At 33.9% G+C, this 24,523-nt stretch overlaps 1 protein-coding gene across 1 annotated transcript in view; it reads right to left on the bottom strand.

Moving 5' to 3' along the window:
* The window catches only part of LOC124367847 (RNA binding protein fox-1 homolog 3), a 608,215-nt gene that overhangs the window by 514,045 nt on the left and 69,647 nt on the right, over nucleotides 1–24,523 (bottom strand). The window contains 1 exon segment of the mRNA XM_046825008.1: nucleotides 1,080–1,121. Within this exon segment, the coding sequence (XP_046680964.1) occupies nucleotides 1,080–1,121 (42 nt within the window).

Here is a 24,523-nt window from a genome sequence, read left to right as displayed (position 1 = left end):
AAGTATTACAAAACATACATCAAGTTTTTAAATTATTAACTAATTTCACATATTAATAAAACTATTGCAAATCAACTATAATTTACGCAAGTTGTTCTTTGGAATACTTTTATTGCTGAACAAGTTTTCGAAGAAAAATATAACCCACCATAAAGGACTTTTTTTATATACAGTAAAATCACAATACAGTAATAAAATTGCGTACAATAAAACATATTTTATGTGGGCGTCCCTTAAACATCATAGTGCATACTTTGCCACATTAATGCAGGTATTACATTGCAAAATAATACGCATTATAAAATTATTCTTCTTAAACCATGAAAAAAATCAAATTAAATTAATCATTATGATGATCGTAAAAAGACTCTTGTAACCTTAAAAAATCCCTAAAAAATTAAAAATCTTACCTTTTATTTCGTGTACTTAGTAGACCATATCACACGTATGATTTAGTACTGCTGGAAATCTATTTAAACAAGAATTACAAGAAAACTCTCACCAATACAATGTTTAATATAAATATACATAAAATACATGTTAAAATAGATGATAAAAATACATGTTTACTACTACTACGCCATCTATACGGAAGCGAAATAAAAATATAAATGACGTGCATTTCATGTTATAAAGGTGGTTCAGCAAAAACAGTAATATTAAGAAGATTGTTATACCGTAAAATGAATCCAAGGCGGGGAACACAGGGAGGGAAATATTTCGTTACAAACGATGTCGTTAAGGGGGTAGGGGGTGGGGCGGAATTACCTCAACGACTACGGTTTACCCTCGGCAAAATCTAAATTGTAAAAGGTTATTACATCTAATAATGCGGGCCATTTTTTATAACTATGGTTTTTTTAGAGTATTAGAAATTCTTAAAATGCATGTAAGCGTTAGTTGTGGAATTATCAATCAACTACATTAAGCAATATCAAAGATGATTTTACTGGTGCAATAGTTATTAACGTTTATCATCTACTGGGGTGCAGAAAAATAATCAAGTAATAAAAAAATATAACAGAAATAAACAAGAAAAAATATTGTTGCGAAAGAGGGCTGTTGTTTTGAGAACATACCGCGTTTAGATATGAAGAGGAGACTTTTAAATTGGCCAGCATCTGTAATAAAAATACAATGTGATTAGATGTGTTTACAGGAAAGGTGTGAAAACTAAATACATTACACTCAACAGTACATGATATATTAATATATAACTGTGACAAACCACAAAATTTGAGTTATTAATCAAGTTTTCCTCATTTATATTTGTACTATGCAGTGTATACATTCTTTATAATGATGTAATTTAATTCTTAATAAAAAAAGTAAACATAAAAATAATAAATCAGAAATTAACTGTTTTACATCATAATCGGATAATTTGTAGACTTTAATATTTGACAGTTTAAAGATACAAAAGTACCTTTTTATAATGTATTGTTTTTCTGAATATTGAATTTTGCTTTATGATATATTTAAAGTTCGAGTCAGCCCCATTCCGAAAGTAAACACCACCTTCCTTATAGGTTGCTAATCACATTTTACATTTAAATGTTATTATTTATAATGATTCATAACATTTTTTATCAACGTATCCAATTTCTTCAATAGTTATGAAGACCTTTTGTCTCGTATTGGTAAATAATGATTAGTAACTAGAAAACAAATGGCTGAAGGCTGCTAATCACTGAACCATCACAAACAATTATGATCAAAGACAATCCAAACTTAGACGCCTCACTGATGTTAGTACTATGATCAGTCGCCAGAATTCGCTAGTATTAGTTGTGTCTAGTATTGGTCACGATGAAGCAAATGTCTGAAGGCTGCTATTCACTGCACAATCACAGACGATTATGATCAAAGACAATCAGACAAGAGTATTACGCTTAATCCAATATGGTAGTTTCAATGTTTTGCCACTCGATAACACTGTGAAACTTCTGTTTTATTGAGTAAATATATACAAATAATTGAAAGAAAAAAAAAAAAAAAAACACAAGGATTTAGTTAAACAAAATGTAAAAGCAAGAAGTTATTAGAATTTTATAAATAAAATATTTAGTTTGGTAACTATATTATATACTGAATACCTTTATGTTTAGTAGAACATTTTTGTTTACAGCAACAACAATTTCATGATTAGAATATTGTTATCCGACAACAGGACTCATCACAGAATTATACATTATAGATACTACACATACATTACAATAATTAATTATACATACACGCTTGTTCAAATTACAAACAAGTGTTTGTCTACTTGTTTAATGAATAATCAGTATACACTGGTTTATAGAATTAATGAGTTATTTCATATTTTTCGTGGTTTTTAAGAAAACATAGGCTATGTCACTTTCTTTTAACTACTAACAATAGAGAAAAATTTTCCAAAAAATTAATGTAAACATGTCTAATTAGTACGGTTTAAGGGCTCAGGGCTCGACGGGGATTTTCCTCCTGTTCATCTCTTTTTATGCACAGATTATTTTTTCATCCTCTCTCTTCTTCGTTGTAGATAACAGTAAATCCGATTTATAGATGTAAATTATTTTATTTTGCGTTATTAACTGTAATCTAAACTTTAAAATACTTATTGATATCTTTGAATAGAACACGGTAAGGAAATTATTGACTTGAATTACAGAATAGCGTTAAAGAGAAGTTTAAGATAAGAACATACCGAAAACCATCTGTAATTCGGCCTCTGCGATGTTACCTCTACGATATTACAACAATATTTGTGTTATAATGGTATGATTAACTACATTTGCATGAAATATTATTACTTGCTATTACTATACAGCTATTTGCAACACGGTTATTCAGAGAGAATCGCTCCAGGAAAGTATAATACACTTAACAGGTTGACTGCCAGTCCCTTTTTGGGTGTCTTTGCCCGGAGGCCACAATTTTGGTACTAATGTAATTTGTATAAACTAGTTTTTTCATACAGTATTAACTGCAAGAAAGTAAATTTAGTGACAATTTAAAAAATAAGAATTTTTTGAGTGAGTACCATATTAGGTACTCATGGCCTGTGGCTGAACACGAGTACCGGAAATGGTACTCATGGCCTGCTGGTGAAGAAAATATGTTTGTATCTCCTGTGTTGTATTTGAAGCAAAATTAACTAAAAAAATGAGAATATCCAATAATTATTTACAATAAAAGTGTTGGGCTGAATAAATACGCACTCAAAATTCATTTAAGAAAATCTAATATCTACATTTTATTATACAACGTTGAACCATACATCAATATAGGTGTAGATAAGTATACAAACTCATGAGACATAATGAATTATTACAATTGTCTGTTGTTAGCCTGGAAATTATCCATTTTTAAGTTGCACTAGTGCATTGTCAACAAGTATACATAACCAACAAATCCTTTCAACTAAAAAATAAACAAAGCAAACTGCTGGCAACTGTCACATAACTGAAACATAAAATTACTTGGTATTGTCATAAATAGCTTAAAAATGTGTTTTTTAAAGAAACACCATTCTAAAAAAACACTTAATCTATTTATTGCTAAAAAAAACAAATAAATATAAGTCAGATTGTTCAGTGTTGTGAGTACCAAATATGGTACTCACGGCCCCAGGGTGTAAACTACTGAGTACCATATATGGTATTCATGGCAGTCAATCTGTTAAATGCTAGATTTAATGGTAAAAATGAAAATGAAATCTTAGATAACTATTGCAATTGTTTATAATTTCTCGAGCTCTGGTTCCAAAGAAGGATTTGATACCCAATGAATCAGCAAGAGAAAACCCGTTCATCATTTTATAGGTAGTACAAAAGAAGGGAAGATAAGGTGAAAGGGAAGATTTTGTTGTTTTTTTTTTTGGGGGGGGGAAGGGGGAGAGATTTTTGTTGAATTTGTTCTTTTTTTTGGGGGGGGGGGGGGAAGAGAACAATTGCAGTGCTCTTAATTAAAACCAGTACAGCACAGCTCGTGTTTGATGCCTTGACGGCTATCTAAGACTGTTTAACTACTTGTGGAGAAGGTTAAGCTGCAATTAAGATTTAATGGAATCCATGGAGCCCAATTAAGATAATTGGGGCGCGGCTGTTTTCATCTGGCAGAGGTACACCGCAAGTTCAAGTTGTGTGGTGCATAATAGGGTTTAACATCGGTTGGCCTGTGAGCTCAGGGCAATTAATCAGCTAAGCTTACTCTTCTCGGAAGCTCCATTTGGTCGTACAGTAATAGCCCAGCGTACTATTATTGGTAACAGCTCCTACAATAGCGTATTGCAAATTTATTGTTTGGATTTCCAGGAGTTTAAATTTTCAAAAAGTGCATTATTAACAAAAGGTATACTTTTATAATTCAAACAGATTAGAAACTTCACGAAAGTGGTCAAACTAACGAATAAGCTGGAAAATACAAAATAACTTTCTGCAAAAACGCTGAATTACGTCATTTTATGTTTTGGTGAGACGGTACACAAAAGTTTAACAAAAATCGACAGCCTAAACGAAGCTTATCACTCAATGGGTTAGAAAAACTTAATTTCTATCATATTAGAAATTCGATACTTCCAGAACGGACTAACTTATAGACTTTTCACGGAGCTTCATATCTATATAGGAAACATTACGAACGATGAAGGTATATACCACGACATCGGAACTGGCGGAGCGTTAGCGAACATTCTTAGATTGTTTTATGGGTAATCACGATGGCAAAGTCAATACTACAGAGTAAGTAAATGTGAAAAACACTGAGTAATATCACATGAAAATTTTGACTGCACGTAACATGTAGCAGAACCACCCCTCTACCTTAATCATTTAAACACTGAAATGAAACTTAAGGAACAAAAATTTGAATGTGACATGGCATGGGATCTAGAGAAATATATCATCTGTAGACTTTAAATCTTCAATGAAATTTCATTTCAACATAGAAAAGAATGAGTTCTATGATGAGACAAGTCTAAATATGGCACCACTCAGCAGGCTGCTTATTTTGTCTGGCGAGGGATGCAAAAATCTATTTTTCGTATGACTCTGTCTGTAGGACGTGTCAAGAATTAAATGAGCTATAGAATTGAGCACGCAACTAGAGCGCTCGCCATACCACACATAATGTGGAGTACAAATAATCAAGAGGGAACATAACTTTAGCACTGTAATACGTAGCCAAGACAAATTAACTAAGGCTCTTCAACGGTAATATATATCTTTTTTGTGTTATGGAAATAAACTAAGACAATTTATATTGCTTTATTTATTTTACTTTATTTCTAAAAAAATAAAAGTAAGACGTATAAATAACAGCATCCAAAGTCAGCATAAGGCACTAAATCTATAATGTAATTAAAAAATTAACATTGATTATATAAAAATTGAATAACGAAAATCGGGCCAATATGGCCGGTCAACGTCAGCAATAAACCTGGAAGTTATTGATCAAACATAACCATATTTTGGATTTCATTGACCATATACATTAATACGAATTTTCCTGCAGTATGAATAAAAAGACATAGCGGTGTTGATAATGTGTCTAACAAATTTAATTGACTACATAATTTGCCCTGCTTTGATTGCGATCTTATATGTTATTTTTATAATAGTTAAAATCCATAAAAATAATTTTGTTAAATTTTCTGCTGATTATTTCCTACGAATTATTAAGAATTTTGTAAATCAAACAGAACAATTTGCGGAAAGCAATGAAGTTTTTCAGATTATTTAAAACAATGCCTAGATGCGGAATACTCTTGTAGAATGTTGTGGTGTAAAGCTGTCCAAATGTTGTGACGTTGGCAGATTTTGGTGCAAGTTGAATAGCAGATTTTGTGTGGTAATAAATTTAATTTTTATTTACTAGCTGGCTAGTTGAGATACATGTTTTTGATTGGCGGAGGGTTTTATAATGCAGTATCAATAACAAAATATCAAATGTCGAATTCAATAAGCTTTATTATTTACATTATTTTACACTTCTTGTAGAGGTACAATTGTATTCATAATGTGGTTCGTTGCCATATTTATTCATATTAATAAATAAATTTATTGAAAACTGTGTTTATGATACAGTATGAGTCTTTGTCCTTTAACTCAACACATTTTACGTTGTATGGCAACTAATGTTGTACCTATGTTTATAATGTACTGCTATCCACAAATTGCAGCAAAATTGTTACAAACCAAAGGGTACAAATTTAAGACTATTGTTTTGTATCAATATAATATTACAATAAATTTCCACTATGTTTAATTTACCGGAAATTAATACCTACAGTTTACGGTGAGCTAGATTACGTACTACAACACGATAGTGCGTTGAAATCAAATCTTAACTTGACTTTACACTGTTACATTTTTTTTATCACTTCTTAATTATTAACCCTCTGCCAAAGAAAACTAAATTTTCATGGTAGTTTTAGATAATTTTACACAAACCATTCAAGTAAATAATTTCCTTACTGTGTTATGTTCAATGATATCAATGACAATGTTGTACCTATGTTTATAATGTACTGCTATCCACAAATTGCAGCAAAATTGTTACAAACCAAAGGGTACAAATTTAAGACTATTGTTTTGTATCAATATAATATTACAATAAATTTCCACTATGTTTAATTTACCGGAAATTAATACCTACAGTTTACGGTGAGCTAGATTACGTACTACAACACGATAGTGCGTTGAAATCAAATCTTAACTTGACTTTACACTGTTACATTTTTTTTATCACTTCTTAATTAGTAACCCTCTGCCAAAGAAAACTAAATTTTCATGGTAGTTTTAGATAATTTTACACAAACCATTCAAGTAAATAATTTCCTTACTGTGTTATGTTCAATGATATCAATGACTACTTTAAAGTTTAGATTCCAGTTAATAACGCAAAATAAAATAATTCTTGTGTATAAATCCGAATAACTTTTATCTACAACGAAGAAGAGAGAGGATGAAAAAATAATCTGTGCATAAAAAGAGATGAACAGGAGGAAAATCCCCGTCGAGCCCTGAGCCCTTAAACCCTTCAGCTTGGTAGTTCTCGTACTCTTGAAAGTCCTGCGATAACCTGACGTTTATTCACCTTTTAGATAGATTTCTGCTCAAATGTTTCTATTTTATAATATATTTGCACATTTGAACGGAACAAGTTAATGTTAAAACTCTAAACCAATAGATAGAATGTTGTTTTGAAATTTATAAAAATCTTATAATCATTAATAAACTTTGAAATATATTCAGGTGCATCTTCTCAAACAGTAGATTAGGGAAATGTGTTAAATTCTGAGAAATCCTGATTGATTGTCGATCACTTAAAAACCAGAATACGGCCGAGAAATGTAATAGTAGATGTTGGTGTAAAAGTAAATAGTAGTGGATAATGGGTGGGGGGAATGGATGATTGTAATGAGTAAGCCGCAGTACGTAATCTAGCTCACCGGAAACTTTAGGTATTAATTTCCGGTAAATTAAACATTGCGGAAATTTATTGTAATATTATATTGATGCAACACAATAGTCTTAAATTTGTACCCTTTGGTTTGTAACCATTTTGCTGCAATTTTTGGATAGCATTACTTTATCAACCAGAACGAGAAGTAAGATTACAATACAGGAGGATTACGGAACCATTTCACTGCGGAAGACGAATGTAACGGAACTACTGTTTAATATTAAAGACAGCGCACAGGATGATGTCTTAATGAAGTAAAATTGAAACTCTGCAGAAGTGCTACGTACCCAGTTTGAGTGTATTTTGCTTATCGCCTCCATACAAAACATGTTTACTATATAAATGTACGCAGTTATACATTTAACCGAGTTTTCCTCTTATATTATAGTCTTTCTCACATAAGAATGCAAAGAAAGAAGCGACGATGGCGACTCTGGTGTTGCGTACGCCAACCAAACCACTCGTGTACAATAGCAGCACTCATTCACATAGCAACGATTTCAAGAATTTATCTACTGCATAGTTTATCAATAAACAAAACCTTCTAAACTATGGGCTATCAATAAACAATGGGAGTAGTTTAGGGTTTCGGCAATAATTATTTATTAAGACGGAAAGTTTCCACGTAGTTTAGTCGAGTAACTGCTGCTAGTATAAAAAAATTGTCAAGGAACTTATAATGCGATGTGTGGAAAGCGATATTAAAACAAAGTACGTGCGTTATCGTTCAGAACGATGTTTTGCCAACGAAAGGGAAAGTCACAACGATACATCATTGTCCTTTGGTACGTGTCCTTTCTTTCGCCAGCCTCTGCTGGTTTTAACTTAGCCATCGCAGTAATTTTTATTCTCCTTCTACTAAACTTTTTATTCCGCTCTTATCTATACTTATACAATTCATAAATAACGAGTACTTTGTACATTATTTAGCAAATATAAAACTGAATCTCTTCTATATTAACACAACTATTGTTTAGTAATAAATTACAACACATAATTATATTTGGACTAAATTGTTGGAAAAGGGTATGGACGTGTTTTTCTGTATGCATGATAGTCCAAGAATCCCTTTGAACTGCATTTACATTAACGATCATAATTGCATTGAGTATTTTACGATCGCAGGAGAAAGTTCACAAGAAATTCGTATAAAACCTATTCATGGTTTTCACTATTTAAAAACATTTATATGAAAAAAGAGTCTCACAAAAGCAAATTATGCAGAACCTAAATGTAAAAAACAGCCAGTAATAAAATACAAACTAATTATAACAATATAAGCATTTTAATTAATTCGTACTATTTTTATTATTCAATTTTTATTATAAACTAATCTTCTAGATTTTTAAAAAAGTATGAAAATACTTAAAAAAGTTTTGTTTGTTTAATAAAGATACTTCACTGCTTATTTGTGTACTTCTTATCAACCCAATACCCAGTACATAAATAACAATTATGATACATTTTGAGTATCCACACAAATTTTTCTTTAAGTACCTTAGCTTATGACCCATACTAAGACACACTCCTAAGTACCGGATCATGGAACAAGGACGTAAGACAAACTAGCGCCATAAAACTCTTATTCCAGTGACGGCGATAACGTGGCACTGATGCGGGTATTTGTCACCTAACGCGTCATACACACCTACGTGTACCCCGGGGTTGGGCAGCAACCATTTGTGTGGAAATAGGAGCACAACTGTGTCAGCAGTGTCATGAGCCATTTACTGCAAAAGTTTAAATGGAATTTTGTTGCTATAAATCTTGGGTGAGCAGACCAACGGCAATTTTAAGAACTGTTAATATAATTGTGATGTATCTGACGCTTGGAAACAGTGCCATCACTTATAGTTAATGGATAGCAACTCAGCTTTGCACGCCAAGGGTTCGGGTTCGAATCCTGAAATAGAGATCTCATTTTTGTACACTAACAATGTGTACTTTACCTGAGAAAATGAGGCAACTATTTTCGAGTTCATAAAGCTTTAGATCATTTCAAAAAACCTACAGTTAAAATTGAAATTGATTTAGTAGTGATTAGTATTGATGAATTTTTGAAACAAAGTGATTTCTAAATAATATCAAATACACTACTACAACATATCACATTACATTGCAACATGTACGGGTGACCCAGGTGTGGGTAAAGTTGGTATCACCTGTGTGTTATTTATACTCTTTAATAACGTAACTGGAATATGGTCCAGCACAAAGTGATATTTATTTGAGCTCGGAATTACTCACAAACAAACAGCTCTTGACGCGATTGCTGATTGACTTCGCTGGTCAAACTTTACTATTAGCAAGTTCGCGATGAACCTTTCCACCGCAAGGGATCCTATTGTAATTTAATTTGCACTTCCTTACATGTAACATGGCTCTCAAATCAGCCTGTTAATTCCTCTTAAACTTACTTTAATTATAAATTTTGCTTTGGCTTCTACGTTACATGTGACTTTCCCTAATTATCCGTTGTATTACTTGTATCTCTCTTTTAACTTTGCAGTGATTGCTAAAATAAAACTGAGTGGATGAACCCGTCTCGAAGCAAAGTGATCACTCAATTAGAGATTAGCTCCAGCTCAAATTAAGGTTAAATTTTTCTTCAATCTATTAACTTGATTACATGTATAGAAAAAAAGAGTAAGCACTCAAGAATAGTTTTTTATGCTATTATAGCTTTTGACCAAAAACTGTCCTAAGTTTTTTTTGTAATGTATATACTTTTTTAGTATTTAAACGATGAAGTAAAGTAAAATCATTTGAGACTTTTTCAGAATAATTTATATAAATATTCAAAAAGCATTTAGGTATGAATAAAATATATTTTTTTAATGAGAGCAATTTCAAATGCATCATTTTATAAAATGTACAGCGTTCATTTAGGTTTGTTATGTCAAAAAAAAACCTGCCCCTAATACATAAAAGGATTTGGAAAATTCCAGGTTGTTATCTTTTTTTAAGTATTATTTATTTACTCTAAAATTGTAATTTTTTCTTAATATTAAAATTTTTTAAACTACTGTTCTTCGTACCAAAATCAGATTTACCTAAAGTTTCAGGTTTGAAAACCCTCAGTATAAAAAAAGATTCAGTTTGATGACCTCCTTTCAAAATCGAACCTCGTCTTTATGGGGCATTTATAGGAATTTTGCGGGAACTGCAACATGTCGTAAGACCCTCCCAAGACTGTCGTATCAATGAACCTGATTTTTCTTCAGAATCAGTTGCAATTTTATGACTTCAGCTCTCTAAAGACAATATAATAATTAATATATGGCTGAAGTTAATTTACTGCTTTTAAGTAAACGGTAACTTACAAGACATTCTTTCCGTGAGACAAAAATTCCTTCTACGTGGATTACAATTAAAAGAGAAGATATTAACTCTGAAAACTTAAAGGCAATGCACTCAATTGTTTTAGTTAAAGCAATTCTTTGATTAAGAAAGTTCGATACAACATTAAAAGTTGTATCAACCAAAACCTCTTCAGTCTATCAGTTCTTTAAAGGAATAGTCACTTTTCAAGAATGTTAAGTTTTAAAGAAAAGTCACTTTAAATTAGTGGTGTTTTTTCACTGTCACCTATATGATTAAGTTACAAATCACCTATAGGATAGTCTATCGAACTAAAAAGATTAAAACACGGTCGTCTAACATCTGACGGTTAGGCTAGTACTACCATAGATGAGACTGAGCGAACACTATCGAATTCTGTTTCACTAATCAATTGACTTTGTCAAAGTTAATACACAGCTGAAAAACCCCTCTCACTCCATACTGAAGGCGAGGCAGAAAGGACACGCGAAGTGGTCAGGGACTTTACCTGGTTTAATACTAAACTACTCCGCAACTAACTCTGCCGGAACTATAACTGAATGACTAACTCAGGTGTGGCTCCCGTATCATATGTTTAGAACTTCTCTGCCCCGACACAATTCAATTACAGGAATGACCGTTCTATATATTTATAAGTATTAAAAAAGTAGTAAAAGTATGACAATATGATCGCCTTCTTTATACTGTTGTCTAACTCATGGTACAGTTTAATGGTTTCTAAAACTTCGTCAAGAAAAAATATTTTAAAAGAACATTCTTCTGTCTCGAACTCATGGTAAAACTTACACCAACAATTCTACAGTATGTATACTAACTATGAATAACTGACGAAGATTGAATTTAAGATTTGAAGACCTTGATTAATAAAATAACTAAATCTATAAATCCTCTACTACGATTTGCAAATAATTACAGAAGAGACTTTTTTTATACGTTACATTAAAATTGTACTTGGTTTTGTAATTATTGTAAGTTATTTAAGTCCTGACAAGCCTTAACGTTAACTCACAACCTTTATAACCAATTTGATTACTATTGTGATTTCACTAAAAACAAAACCTGTTAAAATTTATTCCAATAGGTATCGTATTGTAACTAAGGTTTATTTGTCATTATGAAACTAATAGGTACAGTAATACCCCTATCAGCGAGTAAACAGCAGGATATAGTAAGGCTATAACGCTGCGCTCTCCACACTCAAGAGAGGCGATAAACACGCGACAGATGAGGGCATTTGTCAGGGTCCGCACCTCCGTTACCTGAGACAGGCCTCAATGTACGCTGAGCTCTCCACTCTCAAGAGAGGCGATAACACGCGACAGACGAGGGCATTTGTCTGGGCGTCCGCACCTCCGTAACCTGGGACAACCCTCAATGTAGGCCGCCAGCACAGGGCCAGCACCCAGGGGAAAATGCTTCAAAAGTATAATTTCTTTTAAAATGAGACTTCTATCCGCCTAATTCAGAAAAAAACTTAACTTATATTGAAGTATTCTTCTAGCATACGTAAGTACTGTAGTAGTTGTTTTCAATAGTATATATTTTGAAACAAACGGGCAAACACATTTGCCTCAAAGTCCATATTTATTTTTATGGAAAGTGAAAAGAAGATTTACTCGTTCTTATTTTAAATTCACATAAAAACAAAGGTTGAATTATTAAATTATCCTACCTCTTAAATCGTGAAAATTTAAATTTTTTTAAATGACATAGTTGATATTACAATGTAAAATAATGTTCAAAAAGCTCATAATTCGGGATAAACTGGTGGATAATGCGAATGAGATCGTGAACTAGTTTAACAGATTTTTCACATCTTTTGCTTTTGAGCAAACACTTGCCTATGTTCTCCGCAAGCGAAGCTAACGCGGAGACAGAATTCAATAACTTCACTGGTTCCAGTAGTTGAGGAAAAGCTTATAAAAATGATCCAGTAGCTCCAGGCCAAAAAATTATACGACTCTAATTTGTTATCCGTATGCCTTATAAAAAAAAATAATCAAAGCTTATTGTAAGACCATTACATATGTTAATTAATCTATCTTTTGAAGACAGGTAGTTAACAGAAGTTAGTTTTTAAAACATAAATATATTGCTAAATTAAAATATAAGGTACGGAATTTTATAATCTTCCGCAGCTTAAATAATTAATTATTACAAATCATAGATGAATAACATCTTTATCAATTTGGAGATTATTAGAATAATATATTAATAAATTTGGAGATGAATTGAAATGTATTAAAATAACGTACCACGTTTTAAAGGTGACAACCAAAGCGCACACAGGCCACGGCGCATACACTATAAAACCCCGCCCTAAGATTACTATTATCTGGGCACTTAGTACACTTGGGTGCGCACAGATGACGGAGTACCCAAAGACATTACAGCGATGGCGGATGGCGCTAGACGATGAGGCAATCCGTCTACGTAATATGGTCATTTCCCACCATTTACACTTGCCCTTCAAGCGAACTTCAACTTGGTGGCTTTTAAGCAGATAGATTTTCCTTAACGTCGAAAACTATGTACAATCATATATTGAGAAGTTTAGAAGTAAATTATTGAAAAACAAAAGAACAATGCGTAACTACATCAATAAAACAAGGAATAAATAAACAAACGTGTTACATTGAAAGATTCGTTGGAACGCGATTGAACATGATAATTTAGTATAAATACTATCACACTAACCATTAAGGTTAACAAAATTGACTTGGAACTTAAAACGTAGATTTTCAATATACTCTCGTTACCTGATTCTGATTAATTTTGATAAAGTTATTTAAACTGCCCATAGCTTTAAACTTTTTCTATTCGGTTACTGACTAGTTAGGTTTAATCAGGGCGTTAACCTAATTAATGATCTTTAAACTAATGGATTTCTCTGGGAAAAAAACTGGAACTGACGATGTATATGAAAAAGCTATTTTGAAAAAAAAGAGAATCAAATACTTCTACATGCTGTGTTCGTTTCATCCTTATTTTTAGTCAATACAATCGACAAATCAAAACAAAAGTTTCATTCGTATACATGTATGACTACTACGTAAATATTACAAATTTGTTTCCTAGGTATTATAGGTGTATATTGTAATGTGGTACACGTTTGAAGTGAGATGGTTACAGTGTAAAAGAAGTCGCAATTTCGGGCAGTTGTATACGAGAATTGGAACGCAGTGACGAACAGTAAAAATTCAATTCTAAATAATGCCGAGATATTACTGTCGATAGTAAATAAATTCCGCATCGAATCCCGACTATCTCACGATTGAAACGGCTTATTCAAATTATAAAATTAATCGGCACTGTAAACTAAACGTTACAGTGACAACAGTGACTATCCAAAAGAAACATCTTATTGCAATAGAGATTACTTGCGACTGTTCTGCCCAGCTCTAAAACTCCCGCTTGTTTCTATAGAAATTAAACAATGCCAATTATTTTATTATTGTTCAAAACGTTCCCTCTTAAAAATGTATAAGTAGAACCTCTAGAATGTTGTACCGTGACGTGTAGGCATTTCCTTCTATCCTTGTTCAAACAATCACAAAAGCTTTTTTGATTTGCATTACTATTTCACTAGATATACCATGCGAAAAAGTATAAGATTTGGCGAAACTGACAGAATTAGACCTTCAGTTTTGTTTGACCTACGAAATCTAGCTAACGATTCTGTTTGTGTAAAGGTTTGTTATTAACAATGGATGATTTAAAAGGATAATACGATCTAGGACATTAGCCAGCGTTATATGGTACAAAATTACGACACTTAGCTGCAAGGATTAAAACTAACCTTTTCCTTAGGTGTCCTTCAGGGGTTTTTGACACCCAAGGAAGAGCGTAGATTTCAATAATCGAAAATTCATATTATAATTTTGTAACATATAGCTATGACAAATTTTCTAAGTTATGTGAACAATAGGCATGGCAATAGATTTGTTCCTGAGGATATTTCTCTACGGATTTCAAGAAAAGCAAGGTTATCTGGTTATAAAATTCAAATTGGCTTTCGGCTCTGTGATTAACAAGACAAACGAATTCACATATCCCTGTGCAATTTCAGTTTCTAAAAAGAATTATTAGACCTTCAGAAACATTTCTATAATCCTACTGTACCACATTTACCAGCGGCTGTCCATTCCAAGACACTATGATAACACATAATAATGGCCATCCAACATTGAACATATAATGCAAAATACTCCTATACCACCATCTCCCTCACTGAACGAGCCTGTAGTGATATTACTTTATCTTCAGTTCTTTCCTCTTAACGGCGAAAATGGCGGCAAAGTGTCATACCACACAAATGGAGACGAAGGTTTACGGCTTTGCATGTACAAGTGTCGCACCTTTATCGCCATCATATTTACGATTTTGGCCGTAGGATCCATTTTCAAATATATTTTAGGAAATAAACTGTATGCAAATGTAACAATTATTCTGTCACTGTTATACTGCGTGTGTTAGAGCTTTCTATGGTAATATAAACCTTTGCTAATTGCCAATGAATATTAAAACAAGCTATGTCCGTATGCGTATGCAAGTTGCTATTAGTTTTAAGCTAAACATATTGTCTTTATTCTTGTCTATAATCCAACTCGATTAAAGTTTTTTTATGATTCACATTAATTATTAAGGATGCAACCGGTCCTTGTTAAATTCGTGACGTTCTATGGCCGTGTGTACAATAAGTCTTGCTTGAGAGGTTGTAGAGACGTGAAACTCGATACATAGAACAATCTTGATCCAAGCAAGAACTCTCTTGATTTTCAGATTAAAAGCCCTAAATTAGAGGTAAAAATCAAATTCTAACACTTTTGCTATGGGTAACATTAACGCAGAATAAACAAACCTTTAAATTTTACATGACAATGGGACACGGGGTAAAATTACTTTGTTTGATTATTTAGTAGAAATTTCGATATTTAAAGTTAGAACAAAATATACAGGTACGAAGCTCGCAACAATAGCCAGTGCGCCGCTTGGCAGTCAGAGCATTGAAATTAAGTTTCAATTTTATTGAAAAATATGAGATTGAAAATCATATCAGTCAGTATTTGTTCGCACCGACCAAATAGAGACCGTTGAAAATAGAAGCATGAATCAACCATGTATCGACATTTCCGGTTTTACTGCTGGCACGTGGTACTCATTCGGTGTCCATCCCTCTTGTAAATGGCTGTCGACCTCCACCGTAGGGTAAATATATCCGCAGGGCATTGCGGGCAATAAAAGGTCCTTTTGAACGGAAGCAGAATACATTTACATGAATAACTCGACTTCTGTGACTTGGATCCATCATTGGCTATCTGGCCATCTATCTCGAATCAAATGGCTGTCAACCAACAAAATTTCATATTCCATAAAAATTTGAACGCAGAAAGCGGTATTTAACAGCTTTTTCACTTTTGTATGTTCCATTTATTATTCATGTCCCACCGAATACAATAATGGAGATCACCTTATAAGAATAAAACTTACCGCATTATATTTACCAGAGTCACTACCATGAACTAATATAACAAAATTAATACCTATTACTACTTAGTCGAAACTTAAAACAAATAACGACATTTATCATCACCGTTTCTGCGGTTAAAACGATACAAGAATACCTATAATTGATTAAAATACTTCTAAAAAAGAAGAAAACAGTACAAAAAATTATACGTGGTTGTTCCAACATGTTCAAAAGTTCAATATTTATAACTGTTGCTAAAAAAAACATAAATATAAGGTCTCACAAGAGATAAGAACACCCATGTAAATCCCGCGAGATAAACAACGTGAGATGGTTTATCATTGTTGTTCAGAGAGTAAAAACAACACCGTGTGAGAAATATTTACCACCGCTGTTCCAGCAAGCTAAAACATATGTATCAACCGTACTCCTTTGAGATAGTACAATACTACAATAATCATTTTTCCTCATACTCGTAATAGGCACAAGGATATTTTGTTGAGCACGAGACTTGAAACAACATTCAGATATTTATCTTTACTGTGCACTAAGTAACTAACTAGAGTGGATAAATTATCATTGGTGTTCCTGTGTAATAAAACATACGAATATAGTCATCTTTGCAATGGAACTTTAATTTGTTAAAATTACAAAAATATGTATTATTACTGTTCCCATTGGTTCCATCAGTATAATTAAGATTATGACTTTATTATTTAAATCGAATTATTATAACCCCTCTCCCAAAGAAGTCTAAAATTGTCATGGTAATGTTATATAATTGTAAAGTTCTTATACAAGTCAATAATTCCCTAACTGTTTTTCTGTTCAAAGATATCGATAAGCGTTTTAAGGTTTGGATCCCAGCTATTAACGAAACATAAAATAATTGTTGTATATGAATCGCAATAACTGTTATCTACAACGAAGAAGAGAGAAGATGAAAAAAATAATCTGTGCATAAAAAAAGATGAACAGGAGGAAAACCCTCGTCGAGCCCTGAGCCCTTAAACCCTTCAGCTTGGTAGCTCTCGTTCTCTTGAAAGTCCTGCGATAACCTGATGTTTATTCACCTTTTAGATAGATTTCCGCCCGAAAGTTTCTATTTTGTAATATACTTGTGCATTTAAAGGGAAAAAGGTAAAGTTAAAACTTTAAACAATTAGAATAAATTTTGTTTTAAAATTTCTACAAATGATATAATTATAAAAATTCCTTGAATCATATTCAGGTTGTTTACTCTGAAATAGTGATTTGGTAAAAATGTAAAATTCTGAGAAATCCCGAATGATTGCCGTTCACTTCAAAGCTAGAATACGACCGAGAAATGTAACAGTGGATGTTGATGTAAAAGTCAGTCATAGTTGATTATGGGTGAGGGGAAAGAAGGATAGTAATGAGTAAGCCAAATAATGCTATCAACCAGTAAGGGAAGTAATATTGTAATGCGGGTGGATTACGGAACCATTTCACTGCGGAAGACGAATGTAACGAAACTGCAGGACAGCGTGCAGGATAATTTCTGAGAGGAATAAAATTGTAACCCTGCAGAAGTGCTACGTCCCCACTTTGTCGATACCTTGCTAATCGCCTCTACACAAAACTCTTTTACTATATCAATCTATACAGTTATAAAAGTAACCGAGTTTACCTCTTACATTCTTTCTCACATAGGAATGCAAAGAAAGAAGCGACGATAGCGACCCTGGTGTTACGTACCCCAACCAAACCACTCGCGTATAATGGCAGCGCTCATTCACATGGCAACTATTGTATGTATCTACTTGCATTGTTTATCAATACACACAACTTTTTATACTGTGGAGTAATTTTGGGTCCGCCCGTAATTGTTTTATTAAGTTAAAAACTTCCAAAGTTTAATCTAGGAACTGCTTAAAAAAAATTATTGGTAAGGGGCTTGTAATCCGATGTGTGGAAAGCGATATTAAAAAAAAATACGTGCGTTTTCGTTCAGAACGATGTTTTGCCAACGAAAGGGAAAGTCACAACGATAAATCATTGTCCTTTGGTACTTGTCCTTTCTTTCGCCAGCCTCTGCTGGTTTTAACTTAGCCCTCGCGGTAAATTGTATTCTCCTTCTACTAAATCCGCTCTTACCTATACATATATACAATACATAAATAACGTGTACTTTGCATTATTTAGCAAATATAAAACTGAATCTCTTCAATAATAAAACAACCATTGTTTAGTAATAAATTGTAATAAATAATTATAATTAGACTAAACATTGTTGGAAAAGGGTATGGACGTGTTTTTCTGTATGCATGATATTCCAAGAACCCATTGAACTGCATTAACATTTACGATTATAATTGCATTCAGCATTTTATTATCGCAGGAGAAAGTTCCCAAGAAATTCGTATAAAATCTAGTCATGGTTTTCACAATTTAAAAAAATCTATATGAAAAAAAAGATTCTCATAAAAGCAAATTATACAGACCCCAAAGGTAAAAAACAGCCAGTAATAAAATCACGACCTAATTATAACAATATAAGTAATTTAATTAATTCGTAGTAATTTTATTAATCAATTTTTATTATAAACAAATCTTCTAGATTTTTAAAACAGTATAAAAAAACTTTAGTTTGTTTAATAACGATACTTCTCAGCTTATTTTAGTACATCTTATCAAACCAATATGTCAATATATAACAGTTATGATACATTTTGAGTATCCACACAAAGTTTTCTTTAAGTACCTTAGCTTATGTGCCATACTAAGACACACCTTTAAGTACCGGATCATGGAACAAGGACGTAAGAGAAACAAGCGCCATAAAACCCTTATTCCAGTGACGGCGATAACGTGGCACAGATGCGGGTATTTGTCACCTAACGCCATATACATCTACGTGTACCCCGGGGCTGGACAGCAACCATTTGTGTGGAAATAGGAACACAACTATGTCAGCAGTGTCATGAGCCATTTAATGCAAAAGTGCAAATGGATTTTTGTTACTATAAATCTTGGAACGTGTACGGGCGACATAGGTGTTGGTAATGTTGGTAACGCCTGTGTGGTATTTATATCTTTCAATAACGTAACCGGAGTATGGCAGGCATTCGGTCCAGTCAAAACTATATCTAATCACAGTGGAACGTGTACGGGCGACACAGGTGTTGGTAATGTTGGTAACGCCTGTGTGGTATTTATATCTTTCAATAACGTAACCGGATATGGCAGGCATTCGGTCCAGTCAAAATATATCTAATCACAGTGGAACTTGTACGGGCGACACAGGTGTTGGTAATGTTGGTAACGCCTGTGTGGTATTTATACCCTTCAATAACGTAACTGGAGTACGGCAGGCATTCGGTCCAGTCAAAACTATATCTAATCCCAGTGGAACGTGTACGGGCGACACAGGTGTTGGTAATGTTGGTAACGCCTGTGTGGTATTTATACCCTTCAATAACGTAACTGGAGTATGGCAGGCATTCGGTCCAGCCCAAACTTAATATCCGACTAAATCAATTACAGTGTTGATATTTATTTGAGCCGGAATTACTCACGAACAAGCAACTCTTGACGCGATTGCTGATTGACTTTGCTGGTCAAACTTTACTATTACCAAGTTCGCGATATCCTTTTCCACCAACAGGGATCCTCTTGGAATTTAATTTGCACTACCTTACATGATACTTAGCTCTCAAACGAACGGGTTACTTTACGAAATCTCTTAATCTTACTTCTCTTTTCAATTTTGATTTGGGTACTTGAGATTTTATTCATGGTAATACCTGTGTCTCCCTTTGAACTTCGCAGTGATTGCTAAAAATAAAACTAAGTGGATGCACTGTCTCAAACCAACTGATCACTCAATTTAGGATTAGCTCCAGCTCAAATTGAGATTTATATTTTTTAACAATCTATTAACACGATTAAATGTATAGAAGAAGACAGTAAGCACTCCAGAATAGTTTGATCATTAATCTTTTTCTAAAATAGTAAAATGTAAATACGAATCGAAACATTTCATAGTTTGTTTTGTATAGTATAAAAGGTTCTGAATATTTAAACGATGAAATATAATATAAATTGAAACTTTTTCTGAAAAATCTATATAAATATAGAAGCATTGGATGCGTATAAATTCTATCTTTAAAGTGCCAGAAATTTCAAATGCATCTTAACTATTTTCAAGAACGTACATCCGAGTAGGTTTATTATTATTACGCTCACCCTGATATAAAAAAGGAATTAACAATTCTCAATTGTTTTCTTTTTTTATTTATTTATTTACTCAAAATTTATACTTTTTCTTAACGTCAAACCTATGAACTACTATTTTTCTTATAAAAATCAGAATTACATCAAATTCAAGTTTAAAATCCTGATTAAAAAAATGATTAAATTGATGACCTCCTTCTTTCAGGTTGGACCTTGTCTTATTAGACCACTTATGGGAGTTTTGCGGGACTGCAACATGTCGGCTCTCCAAATACTATCGAATCATAGAACCTGACTTTTCTTCAGACTCAGTTGCAATATTATGACTTTAGCTCTCTAAAGACAATATAATTAAACAAGCCAACTTATGCCAGAAGTTAATATACTACTTTTAAGAACATTATTACTTATAAAACTTTGTTCCCGTGAGACTAAATTTCTTTCTACGTGGATCATAAACCAATGAGAAAATATTACTTTGTTTTGACAGTTTGACCTACTACAAGTTTTATTACCTGAATCTTTACTCTACCAGTTCTAAAGAATATTAATCACTTGAAACAGAGGCGTTCCCTATTGTCACATGTATGATTAAGTTACAAATGACGGCATACAGAACTTCAAGGCAAAAAGGACACGCGAAGTGGTCAGGATGGTTTAATATTAAACTACTGCGCAACTAATCCTGCCAGAACTATAATTGAATGACCAGACCAGATGTGGCTCTCGTATCATATGTTTAGAACGACTTTGCCTGTCACTTACAATTCAATTACAGGATTGGCCATTCTATATAATTTGCACCATAACTTGATTGCATCTCTATCTTGCAGACACAAACATTGAGTCCAGGTTTCTTTCACATAAATATATATATATATATATATATATATATATATATATATATATATATATATATAACACACTGTTAGTTCTATACTTAATTCTAAAGTATAGTAAATTTATTAATTATGTAAAACCGACAAGCGCTGAATTGAAAATCTATATATCATTGCAGACATGAATAGCTAAATCTACCAATCCTCTAGTTTGTATTTAATAATCAAAATTTCATTACAAATATATCATTTCAGGTTTTCAAAAAAATAAAAACGATAGAATTTTACCTACGTTTAAAAATATTATATAATACTTTTCATGTTAATGAAAAATTAATTGTAATAACTATCATATTTGCATAACCTAATGGTTACAATGGACGGCTTATTTCCAGTTACCCATACAACTTAACCTATTTATCATTATAAAACTAATAGGTACTGTAATACCATTATCAGCGAGTAAACAGCAGGATACAGTAAGGCTATAACGCTGCGCTCTCCACACTCAAGAGAGGCGATAACAAGCAACAGATGAGGGCATTTGTCAGGGTCGGCACCTCCGTTACCTGGGACAGCTCTCAATGTACGCTGCCCTCTCCTCTCTCAAGAGAGGCGATAACACGCGACAGATGAGGGCATTTTGCCAGGGTCTCCACCTCCGTTACCTGGGACAGCTCTCAAGGTATGCTGCCCTCTCCTCTCTCAAGAGAGGCGATAACACGCGACAGATGAGGGCATTTGTCAGGGTCCGCACCTCCGTTACCTGGGACAGCCCTCAATGTACGATGCGCTCACCACACTCAAGAGAGGCGATAACACGCGACAGATGAGGGCATTTTTCAGGATCCGCACCTCCGGTCCCTGGGACAGCTCTCAATGTACGCTGAGCTCTCCACTCTCAAGAGAGGCGATAACACGCGACAGATGAGGGCATTTTTCAGGGTCCGCACCTCCGGTCCCTGGGACAGCTCTCAATGTATGCTGCCCTCTCCACTCTCAACAGAGGCGATAATACGCGATAGATGGGGGCATTTGTCAGGGTCCGCACCTCCGTTACCTGGGACAGCTCTCAATGTAATGCTGCCCTCTCCACTCTCAAGAGAGGCGATAACACGCGACAGATGAGGGCATTTGTCAGGGTCCGCACCTCCGGTCCCTGGGACAGCTCTCAATGTATGCTGCCCTCTCCACTCTCAAGAGAGGCGATAACACGCGACAGATGAGGGCATTTGTCAGGGTCCGCACCTCCGCTCCCTGGGACAGCTCTCAATGTATGCTGCCCTCTCCATTCTCAAGAGAGGCGATAACACGCGACAGATGAGGGCATTTGTCAGGGTCCGCACCTCCGGTCCCTGGGACAGCTCTCAATGTATGCTGCCCTCTCCACTCTCAAGAGAGGCGATAACACGCGACAGATGAGGGCATTTGTCAGGGTCCGCACCTCCGGTCCCTGGGACAGCTCTCAATGGGTTATTTCCAACTATCCACACAACTAAGGTTATTTATCATTATAAAACTAATAGGTACAGTAATACCCCTATCAGCGAGTAAACAGCAGAATCGTAAGGCTATAACGCTGCCCTCTCCACTCTCAAGAGAGGCGATAACACGCGACAGATGAGGGCATTTGTCAGGGTCCACACCTCCGTTACCTGGGACAGCCCTCAATGTAGGCCGTCTGCTCCGGGTCTGAACCCGTGGGAAAATGCTTCAAAAGCATAACTTATAAAAAACAATACTTTAATCTTCTATTCTTCTAGCATATATAAGTACACTTGCAGGTGTTACATTAAAATATCGTTTGAGATTCACTAACAAAAACATCTGCTTCTTAAAGACCGTATTTCTTCTGTAATGGAAAATGAAAAGTCGATTTATTTAATTTTGATTTCTATAAAACAAACTTTTAATTAATTATTTATCGTATATCTTAGACATCACTAAAATAATATGTAAATTAAAATCAAGCTCAAAATTGGGGATAAACTGGTGGAGTATGCGACTGAGGTTGCGAACGAGTTTAACAGATTTTGAACAAAAGCCTATGTCCTTTTCAAGCAAACCTTACGCGGAAGCCTTAAGGAGTCAGTAACTTCATTGGTACTGGCTCCAGTAGTTGAGGAAAGGGATTATAAAAATCATCCAGGAGCTCCTAGCAAAAAATTAAACAATTCTAATTTAATATCCGTATGCCATATTACAAAATGCTTAAAGCATATTGTAAGGACATTACCTCATTTAGTCAATCTGTCTGTTGAACAATGAGTGTTTCCCTCGCTCCTAGAAATCGCGAAAGTCAATCCAATTTAAAAAAAATATGATCGTTTTCTACAAATAACTGCCTTAGTTTTGTCGCTTTTGAGAGATATTTTAAAACTGTATTTGATTACAGTGCATGAGTTTCTAAAGAAATACAACCGTTATGAGGATCAAGTCGGTTTCAGAAAGGCAAGAGGCAGTGGTGATTCACGTCAAAATGGATGTCAAAGGAGTAGAGGATCGATATAACCTGCTTCCGTAGCAGACATTACTGATAAATTTCTGACACCCGAGTGATAAATCGTAAATAATAAAACACACACAAAATGATGAATGATCTTGAATTAGTTGATGGGTTGTGAGGTATGAAAATCAACATGATCGTTGAGCGAGTAAAAGACTTGGGTTCGAGTTTCGCATAATGAGTCCTCTATGACTTGATTTACCTTTAAGAAAATTAATCTTAAACATGCTGTAGTCCTACATGCAAATTTAATGTATGTATAAGGTAAAAACGTAACCAAAACTACGTTGATAAAGTTATATTTTATAAGATAACTACAATATGCGGTATATTACGATATAAGGTATTGACATTTAAAACACTTATATAGCTTGATTAATTACAAGTCATAGATGAATAGTATACAAGTAAATTTGAAGATTAATTGGAATGTATTAAATTAACCATGTTTTAAAGCTGACAACCAAAGCGCATCCATATCAAGGCGCATAAACTATAAAACCCCGCCAGAAGGTTACCATTATCTGGGTACTTAGTACACTTGGGAGGCGCTCAGATGACGGAGTACCCAAAGGCATTACAGCGATGGCGGATGGCGCTAGACGATAGGGCAATCCGTCTACGTAATACGGTCATTTCCCGTCATTTACACTTGCCCTTCTAGCGAACTTGAAGTCGATGGCTTTTAAGCAGACAGATTTTCATAGCGTCTATAATATG

The sequence above is a fragment of the Homalodisca vitripennis genome, chromosome 8 (genome assembly GCF_021130785.1).
Source record: "Homalodisca vitripennis isolate AUS2020 chromosome 8, UT_GWSS_2.1, whole genome shotgun sequence".
Classification (NCBI taxonomy): Eukaryota; Metazoa; Arthropoda; class Insecta; order Hemiptera; family Cicadellidae; genus Homalodisca; species Homalodisca vitripennis.
Note: the sequence above shows the minus strand (reverse complement) of the source record. Positions and strands in the feature narration are given on the sequence as shown.